Source organism: Polyodon spathula, chromosome 46 (assembly GCF_017654505.1).
Source record: "Polyodon spathula isolate WHYD16114869_AA chromosome 46, ASM1765450v1, whole genome shotgun sequence".
Taxonomy (NCBI): Eukaryota; Metazoa; Chordata; class Actinopteri; order Acipenseriformes; family Polyodontidae; genus Polyodon; species Polyodon spathula.
The window spans coordinates 574,973-584,599 of NC_054579.1; the positions used below are offsets into that span (position 1 = coordinate 574,973).

Consider the following 9,627-nt stretch of genomic DNA (forward strand, 5'->3'; position numbering starts at 1 on the left):
GTCGTCCTGATAAATGTAGTTTTTAGCGCTAGAGAATGTAGTTCATAAAATGACGAGCATGCGCAGTGAGTCGTCCTGATAAATGTAGTTTTTAGCGCTAGAGAATGTAGTTCATAAAATGACGAGCATGCGCAGTGAGTCGTCCTGATAAATGTAGTTTTTAGCGGTAGAGAATGTAGTTCATAAAATGACGAGCATGCGCAGTGAGTCGTCCTGATAAATGTAGTTTTTAGCGCTAGAGAATGTAGTTCATAAAATGACGAGCATGCGCAGTGAGTCGTCCTGATAAATGTAGTTTTTAGCGCTAGAGAATGTAGTTCATAAAATGACGAGCATGCGCAGTGAGTCGTCCTGATAAATGTAGTTTTTAGCGCTAGAGAATGTAGTTCATAAAATGACGAGCATGCGCAGTGAGTCGTCCTGATAAATGTAGTTTTTAGCGCTAGAGAATGTAGTTCATAAAATGACGAGCATGCGCAGTGAGTCGTCCTGATAAATGTAGTTTTTAGCGCTAGAGAATGTAGTTCATAAAATGACGAGCATGCGCAGTGAGTCGTCCTGATAAATGTAGTTTTTAGCGCTAGAGAATGTAGTTCATAAAATGACGAGCATGCGCAGTGAGTCGTCCTGATAAATGTAGTTTTTAGCGCTAGAGAATGTAGTTCATAAAATGACGAGCATGCGCAGTGAGTCGTCCTGATAAATGTAGTTTTTAGCGCTAGAGAATGTAGTTCATAAAATGACGAGCATGCGCAGTGAGTCGTCCTGATAAATGTAGTTTTTAGCGGTAGAGAATGTAGTTCATAAAATGACGAGCATGCGCAGTGAGTCGTCCTGATAAATGTAGTTTTTAGCGCTAGAGAATGTAGTTCATAAAATGACGAGCATGCGCAGTGAGTCGTCCTGATAAATGTAGTTTTTAGCGGTAGAGAATGTAGTTCATAAAATGACGAGCATGCGCAGTGAGTCGTCCTGATAAATGTAGTTTTTAGCGCTAGAGAATGTAGTTCATAAAATGACGAGCATGCGCAGTGAGTCGTCCTGATAAATGTAGTTTTTAGCGCTAGAGAATGTAGTTCATAAAATGACGAGCATGCGCAGTGAGTCGTCCTGATAAATGTAGTTTTTAGCGCTAGAGAATGTAGTTCATAAAATGACGAGCATGCGCAGTGAGTCGTCCTGATAAATGTAGTTTTTAGCGCTAGAGAATGTAGTTCATAAGACGAGCATGCGCAGTGAGTCGTCCTGATAAATGTAGTTTTTAGCGCTAGAGAATGTAGTTCATAAAATGACGAGCATGCGCAGTGAGTCGTCCTGATAAATGTAGTTTTTAGCGCTAGAGAATGTAGTTCATAAAATGACGAGCATGCGCAGTGAGTCGTCCTGATAAATGTAGTTTTTAGCGGTAGAGAATGTAGTTCATAAAATGACGAGCATGCGCAGTGAGTCGTCCTGATAAATGTAGTTTTTAGCGGTAGAGAATGTAGTTCATAAAATGACGAGCATGCGCAGTGAGTCGTCCTGATAAATGTAGTTTTTAGCGGTAGAGAATGTAGTTCATAAAATGACGAGCATGCGCAGTGAGTCGTCCTGATAAATGTAGTTTTTAGCGGTAGAGAATGTAGTTCATAAAATGACGAGCATGCGCAGTGAGTCGTCCTGATAAATGTAGTTTTTAGCGCTAGAGAATGTAGTTCATAAAATGACGAGCATGCGCAGTGAGTCGTCCTGATAAATGTAGTTTTTAGCGCTAGAGAATGTAGTTCATAAAATGACGAGCATGCGCAGTGAGTCGTCCTGATAAATGTAGTTTTTAGCGCTAGAGAATGTAGTTCATAAAATGACGAGCATGCGCAGTGAGTCGTCCTGATAAATGTAGTTTTTAGCGCTAGAGAATGTAGTTCATAAAATGACGAGCATGCGCAGTGAGTCGTCTCTCTGTCTGCGCTGGGCTCTCTGTCTGCGCAGGGCTCTCTGTCTGCGCTGGGCTCTCTGTCTGCACAGGGCTCTCTGTCTGCGCAGGGCTCTCTGTCTGCGCTGGGCTCTCTGTCTGCGCTGGGCTCTCTGTCTGCTCTCTGTCTGCGCTGGGCTCTCTGTCTGCGCAGGGCTCTCTGTCTGCACTGGGCTCTCTGTCTGCGCTGGGCTCTCTGTCTGCACTGGGCTCTCTGTCTGCGCAGGGCTCTCTGTCTGCACTGGGCTCTCTGTCTGCGCTGGGCTCTCTGTCTGCACAGGGCTCTCTGTCTGCGCTGGGCTCTCTGTCTGCGCTGGGCTCTCTGTCTGCGCTGGGCTCTGTGTCTGCGCAGGGCTCTCTGTCTGCGCTGGGCTCTCTGTCTGCGCTGGGCTCTCTGTCTGCACAGGGCTCTGTGTCTGCGCTGGGCTGTCTGTCTGCACAGGGCTCTTTGTCTGAGCTGGGCTCTGTGTCTGCGCTGGGCTCTCTGTCTGCACAGGGCTCTTTGTCTGCGCTGGGCTCTCTGTCTGCGCTGGGCTCTCTGTCTGCACAGGGCTCTCTGTCTGAGCTGGGCTCTCTGTCTGCACAGGGCTCTGTGTCTGCGCTGGGCTCTCTGTCTGCACAGGGCTCTGTGTCTGCGCTGGGCTGTCTGTCTGCGCAGGTAATGCAAGCAGCCCAGCCTTTAATCACAACACAGAGTCATGAATTTCCAACAGAACCGTGTCTTTATTCATGATAAACAAGAGTGAAGACATTAACACACCTCTTAAACTGTAGTGTGACGCACAATGCAACGCTCATTCATATTGACGCTGCGCTGATGATAGTGATATTATTATTATTATTATTATTATTATTATTTATTATTATTATTATTATTATTATCATTAGTGTAAATTTAATTTAGCCTTGGGTTGACGTGGCAGCTGCCCGAGCACTCCGAGGAGCGCCCCCCCCCCCGGTGCGATCACACTGCGCAAATTCTCTTCCATCTCCTGCTCTCTTTCTATCACCGCTCTTACTGCTTCCATAGGGCTGTCACACTCCGCTCCGATCAGCCCCCCAGCTACCCCTCCTACTACCCCTCCTATCGCCGCTGCTACCCCCACCACTGCCGCGGGTCTTGTCCAATTTAGCAACCCTGTACCTGCTAGGATATTAACAGCCTTGACCCCGGCCTTGACCCCCAGCATCAGCCCCAGCCCCACTCCCACTGCCGCCCCGGCCAGCACTGTCAGCATCTTCTTTATAAAGCCGTTGCACCTCTCTGCCTTTTCTCTGGCTCGTCTCTCGCACTCTCTCTTCGCCGCGGCCAGCTCCTCCCTCTCTCTCCTGAGCCCGGCTCTCTCCTCCTCCGCCCTCCTCTCTTCCTGCTCCCTCTCCCTCTCCCGCCGCTCCTCGCGCTCCTCCATCTCTCTCTCTCTCCGGCTCACCTCCTCTTCTCTCGCTCGGATGGCTGCCTCCCACCTGCGTCTCGCCTCCTCCTCCTCTCTCTCCTTCGCTCTCCTCTCCCGCTCTCCTTTCATTGCAGTTTCAGCCTGAACACATAATGTGAGACCGGACCACAGCGTTAAGAACTACAGCTCCCAGCATGCCTCGCCATTGCTGCGGGTGCAGAGGCATGCTGGGAGCCGTAGTCTTAACCAGCAAGCTCCTTCTATAGGGAAACTTTTGGCCTTAGCTACATATACAATACCTCTGTTTTACCTGCTCCAGCTCCTCTCTGGACCGCTCCAGCCTCTTCCTCTCCTCTGCCACCTCCCTCCTCTCTCTCTCCCTCTCCGCCTCCATCCTTTCCCGCTGCTCGCGTACCGCCCTCTCCCTCTGCCTCATCCCCGCCTCCCTCTGCTGGATCTCCTCCTCCTCCCTGCGTATCTCCGCCTGCCTCTCCCTGACTCTCCTCTCTGTCTCCCGAGCGATCGCTGCCTCCGCCTCCCGGTACATCTCGTTGGTGTAGCAGCCTCCTCCTCTTCCTCCTCCTCCTCCTCCTCCCGCGCCCTCCAGCATGGCGTCGATCTTCCCCAGCAGCCCCCGGACCTGGTTGCGGTTTCCCGTGTTCCCGTTGTCAAAGGCGTGGCAGCGGCCCCCGCACTTCTCCACCAGCTCCTGGAGGCGCGGGTTCTGCCTCACGAACTCCTCGAGGGGCTCCCCTCCCAGCTCGTCCCCGTGGGTGAACAGAACCAGGGTGTGCCTCCAGGCCTCCTCGCTGAACCTCTCCTGGATCTGCTGCACCGTTTCCCCCTCATGCTCCGTGTAGCGCCCCACCGGCATCACCAGCAGGAAGGCGTGGGGCCCTGGGGCGCACAGGGAGACGCAGCGCGCGATCTCCCGGTCAAACTCGTCTTTGGGGAGCTGGGTGTCGAAGAATCCCGGGGTGTCGACCACGTACAGGCGCCGACCCCTGACCTTCACAGAGCCCTTCCGACATTCCCGGGTCACGGAGCAGGAGGCCGTGTGGGAGTCAAACTCCTTGCTGCCCAGGATGGTGTTTCCAGAGGCGCTCTTCCCAACCCCGGTCTTCCCGAGCAGCACCATTCTCAGTTCAGAGGGGCGAGTGGGGGGTCCTGAAACAGAGAACAATGCAGAGAGAGAGAGAGAGAGAGAGAGAGAGAGAGAGAGAGAGAGAGAGAGAGAGAGAGAGAGAGCGCTGGGGTCAATTATAATTGGAATTCCAATTCAATTACAGCTGACATTCTGATTCCAATTCCAAACGCGCGTTTGCCAAGTCCGCTTATAAAAACAAGCGGGATTGGGCTTGTTTCTAGAGAGCTCCCAGAGGGGGGCGCTGTAGTGAATATATACAGCAGAGACATGCATACCAGCGCCCAGAGGCGTCGTGGTAAACAAATACCGCATTTGGCAGAGTTGAACAGATAAATTGAACAGATAAACATGAACAGATATGTTTGTTATTGAGACCCCCCCTGCCCCCCCCCCGCCTCAGGTGCTGTTCGTGTCGAAACAGCTACAGACCCCGACGCTGGGCTTGTTCATGTAAGCGGCAGGGCTGCCAGATTTCTGCAGTTTCTAGCCCAAAGTCACAACATAGTCCAGTGTGCGTCTAAAGACAGAGCAGAAACGACTAAGCTGTATCCCTTATATAAGACGTTACTAAATTAAAAAGCGAGCGAACGCCGATTATCTGCGTATAACTCCGCCAGCGCCCTGTTTACTGTTTGAATTGCGCCGTACATCGCTGGCTGCGCGATAGATGGCGCGTTTCCAAGGTAAACACGGGAGCGTTCGAACCGCGTAGCAACAGCAGGGGCGGTGACGTCACAGCGTTCCAACGAGGATTCCCTTTTGAAGAAGTTTTATTTCGGCTCTGAACCCAACCAGAAAATAACAAGAAAGTACCCCGTGTAGCCCAGCCGGGTCCCGCTTCAGCTAAACCCCATCACACTGAGTTTTTGAGATCAGGAATTATCTTTAGTCACTACAGCGACTTTAAAAATAAACAAGCAGCTCACCCATTTTGCAGCGAGACTTCCCCTCTCGCTTCTCTCGTCTTCTCTTGAGCTTTCAGATCAAGATTTGTTCCGTTTATTTGTTTGTTTATTTATTTTTTTTTATTTTTTTTTTTTTTTAACACCGCAGTGATATTTGCAAAGGAAATAAATACACGTCTCACTCGTTTGCGGTTGAGCGCTGCCCTTGCTGCTCTCTGCCTGTTTGAGTCAAAGTCTCGTTTGATATTTGCCCTGTTTATTTTCTCCTCCTACACACAGGGGTGTAAAGTCAGGCTCCTATAAATAATGGGGTGTGTGTGTGTGTTTCACCCCCCCTCCCCCAATATGTTTCAGTAAAACGAAAGTAAGTTGATTTGCGTTTTCTGATCACGTGTGGTTACAGGAAAAAAAAAGTTATTTTGGGTACAAAACTTAAAGCAGGTGACAAAAATAAATAAACTTTCTGTTTACCTATTTGATGCTCTCCTACCCTAGCTTATACATTATTATTATTATTATTATTATTATTATTATTATTATTATTATTAAGGAGTCTTCAGCGGAGGCTTTTCTCCCAAAGAGGCTTCCAGAGACTGGGGGGGTGAGTATCTGACATCGTTAGCAGCGTTATAATAATATTTATTATTATTATTATTATTATTATTATTATTATTATTATTATTATTATTATTATTATTATTACAGTACATCATGCTTATGCAGAATACATAATAGTATTATACATTTGAAGAGAACTATTGCTTTTCTGCCTAGAATGTTCTGATTTTTATAATTAATGTTTTTTAAATTAGTGTTTCATGATTATATCGCGACTGTGCAGGAGCGGAGCGCGATACGTCATGGCTCGACCGATTACGATCCGATTGGTCAATTTACTGTCCAATCAGCGCGTCGGCAAACCCTCCCTAGCAACTCAATTTTTTTTTATTCTTTTTTTTTTAATTGGTTCCCGCCAATTCGGTCTCGAGAGGAGCCGAGCGTCTCCTCGGCGGCAAAACCGCTTCGAAAAAAAAAACGACAGGACTCAAAAAAAATAAAAATAAAAATAAATAAATAAATAAAATAAAAATATATATATTTATTTATTCAGATTAAATTACAGATTACAAACCGTGACAAAAAAGTTAGAAAAACCTTTCATGATATTAGCCTACTTTTTTTTTTTTTTTAATGTATATATAAAAGGTTTATTTTAATATTTTTGTAAGGTACTCTTCGAGTTTCTGTGTGGAAATGTGGTTGTTTTAATCGATAAAGAAAGTGAATATCGGTTAATTTTGCGCGATGTCGGGCGTGTTCTGCGAGCGGGTTCACCTCAGACACGACCCGAAGTGGGCGGCTCGGTTCGGCTCGCCGGACGGCGCTCAGCGGCTCTGCGCAGCCTGCCTGGTAGAGATGCTGGAGGACAGCGGCATCTCAGTAAAATAATATATTAAAATTACACAATAATAATAATAATAATAATACTGCTACTGATGCAAATACCGTCTGTGAAGTCGGTGGTGTGAGGTGGTAATATTGTGAGGTGACTTGTAATTAGTAATAATAATAATAATAATAATAATAATAATAATAATAATAATAATAATAATAATAATAATAATAATAATAATAATAATAATAATAATGGACTCTATGAAGCTGAATTAGTTCATTCTATATAGAGGGTGATGCTGCTAAGCTTTTGCCCGCAGCTGTACATGATGTATCGTAATAGAGGTCTGTATCGCTTGTGATACGAGACCCACAGCATAAAGAACTACAGCTCCCAGCATCCCTCACCATTGCCGCGGGTGCAGAGGCATGCTGGGAGCCGTAGTTCTGTATTATAATAGAGGTCTGTATCGCGACCACAGTGTAAAGAACTACAGCTCCCAGCATCCCTCACCATTGCCGCGGGTGCAGAGGCATGCTGGGAGCCGTAGTTCTGTATTATAATAGAGGTCTGTATCGCGACCACAGTGTAAAGAACTACAGCTCCCAGCATGCCTCACCATTGCCGCGGGTGCAGAGGCATGCTGGGAGCCGTAGTCCTAGCTGGCAAGTGCATTCTACACAGCGGCACACACCGGGCTCTCTTAATCACAGGTGGTTCGGAAGAAGCACGCCCTCTCCTGTTTCAAGAACTACAGCTCCCAGCATGACTCGCCCCGGCCGAGGTGGCGGAGGCTGCTGGGATGCAAGTAGCCCTGTTTGCGTGCATTTTGTTTCTACTCTGCTGGGTAACACCGGGCTCTCTTAATCACAGGTGGTTCGGAAGAAGCACGCCCTCTCCTGTTTCAAGAGCATCATGACACGCTTCCCGGCCGAGGTGGCGGAGCTGCTGATGCAAGACAGCCGTGTTTGCGTGCATTTTGTTGGGACTCTGCTGGGTAAGACACGGGGCCTCTTCGGGGTTTGGAAACTAACTCATATTAAAATTTAGGACTGTGTGCCTCTGTGTGTGTGTGTGTGTACTGTGGTCTTTAATAATCAGACTCCCGCTGCACAGCAGTGTGATCCAGTCCTGCTTTCACTAGGAGTTTAATAATCAGACTCCCGCTGCACAGCAGTGTGATCCAGTCCTGCTTTCACTAGGAGTTTAATAATCAGACTCCCGCTGCACAGCAGTGTGATCCAGTCCTGCTTTCACTAGGAGTTTAATAATAAGACTCCCGCTGCACAGAGTCTGGTTCCCATCCCTGTTTAGAATAGAGAAACGTGCCTCGTTGTAAGGTCTGGTAAGCTGTTTTGAAAGCAGCTCTGCTGCTGTGTTTTCACCGCCTGCGTTTCTGTTCCTGCTTCCCCCAGCGTTGCTGCCCAGCGCCGAAGACGCCTCTGCGATCGAGCAGGTCATCCAAGGTCAGAGTGAGAACCAGCCTCCCTTTCCCCGGTCACGCTGCGCGGGAGAGGAGAGAGCGCCCGCCTAATGTGTAATACCAGAGCACAGCTTCTGGACCGCGGTCCTGGGGTGACCCCCACCCCCTACTGCTGTGTCGGCTGGCTCTCTCTGCGAGCACTTGCTTCAATCAGAGGCTTTTTAGAGTCGTTCTCCAAAGCTGCAGATTTCAAGTCGCTTACATAGCGTGTGGCTTTTTTTTAAAAACGATCGCAGCTAATTAAGCTGATTGTCAGTCAGTTCCGGTCAGGGTCTGGTGAAGTGACTGAGAGCAGATTACAGCAAGGGGGCGGGTCCCCAGGACCAGAGAGCTCTCCACCCCTTGAATCTGTAGAAAGCCGAATTATAAACTACAGTTCCCAGCATGCTTCGGCAGCAGCAGTAACAGCGAGGGGTGATGGGAGCTGTAGTTCTTCAGGCAGGCAAGCGAGGAAGGGGGCCGGCGATCCGGATCTGGGTGTGTTTAGCGTGACGCTTGTCTGTGGGGGGGGGGGGGGGGGGGGTTTCTGTAAAGGACTACAGCTCCCAGCAGCCCTTGCTGTTACTGTGAATGCAGAGGCATGCTGGGAGCTGTTGTGAACCCGCCTTTCCTCCCACCCCCCCCCCAGGCGCTCTTGCATTGTGTGTGTGTTTGTGTTTGATTATTCAGTGCTGGTTCAGCTCCTGGTGGAATTGAAGTCAGAGCTGCTTCTACACTGCGTGCTGGAGCAGTGTGAAACAAAGGTGAGCAACAAAACCCATGAGCCTGAGAGTAAGATATTATTCACAGCAAGAGTCCTGTTGTCCCTGCGAATCAATTTTCCTATTGAATTCAACGCAGTCTGGTTTTCCTTCCTTGTGTGTGTGTGTGTGTGTGTGTGTGTTTTCTGCAGTTGCTCAGCCCGGCCAGCGTGAGGCGCTGCCTGCCCCTGTTCACCTTCCTGGGGAAGTTGCTGGACTCGCTCCCGGGCGTAGCTGAGAGGCTGACGCTGGAACACAGTAAGCAGGACTCAGAACCTATCCTCTCTCCCCTCTCTCCTCTCTCTCTCCTCTCTCCTCTCTCCTCTCTCCTCTCACCCCTCTCCTCTCTCTCTCTCTCCTCTCTCCTCTCCTCTCTGTCAGTGCCCCTGTTGCAGCAGCTCTCTGCAATGCTCCTGTTCCCTGACGAGGGGGTCCAGGCCTCTCTGTGCTTTGCGTTCGGGAGGCTGTATGGAGGAGGAGGCTCGGCAGCCCAGGACAGGCTCTCTGCGCTCTTCAGAGACAGGCTGTGCACAGGACTGCTGACAATCATGAGCAGAGCTCAGAGCAAGGAGCTGCACATCAACTGCCTGGGTGAGAGAGGGAGAGGAGAG

At 49.1% G+C, this 9,627-nt stretch overlaps 2 protein-coding genes across 2 annotated transcripts in view; one reads left to right on the plus strand and one right to left on the minus strand.

Moving 5' to 3' along the window:
- Positions 1 to 2,654: 2,654 nt before the first annotated feature.
- Positions 2,655 to 5,768, minus strand: LOC121306208 (GTPase IMAP family member 4-like). Its single transcript, XM_041237963.1, has 3 exons — positions 5,419 to 5,768; positions 3,656 to 4,512; positions 2,655 to 3,486 (listed from the first exon to the last, which is right to left on the minus strand). Exons 1-3 carry the CDS (start codon positions 5,420 to 5,422, stop codon positions 2,836 to 2,838), a joined length of 1,512 nt encoding a protein of 503 aa, XP_041093897.1. The 5' UTR covers positions 5,423 to 5,768; the 3' UTR covers positions 2,655 to 2,835.
- Positions 5,769 to 6,702: 934 nt separating this feature from the next.
- Positions 6,703 to 9,627, plus strand: part of LOC121306075 (meiosis inhibitor protein 1-like) — a 19,672-nt gene continuing 16,747 nt past the window's right edge. The window contains exons 1-6 of the mRNA XM_041237778.1: positions 6,703 to 6,837; positions 7,667 to 7,790; positions 8,209 to 8,259; positions 8,946 to 9,047; positions 9,161 to 9,274; positions 9,398 to 9,607. Of these exons, the coding sequence (XP_041093712.1) occupies positions 6,703 to 6,837; positions 7,667 to 7,790; positions 8,209 to 8,259; positions 8,946 to 9,047; positions 9,161 to 9,274; positions 9,398 to 9,607 (736 nt within the window). The remainder of the gene's footprint in view (positions 6,838 to 7,666; positions 7,791 to 8,208; positions 8,260 to 8,945; positions 9,048 to 9,160; positions 9,275 to 9,397; positions 9,608 to 9,627) is intronic.

Bases quoted from the DNA above. Each gene is read 5' to 3' on its own strand.
- LOC121306208 (XM_041237963.1), bottom strand. The intron at 3,487-3,655 runs GTAAAACAGAGG...TTATGTGTTCAG, and splicing joins CCAGAGAGGAGCTGGAGCAG to GCTGAAACTGCAATGAAAGG.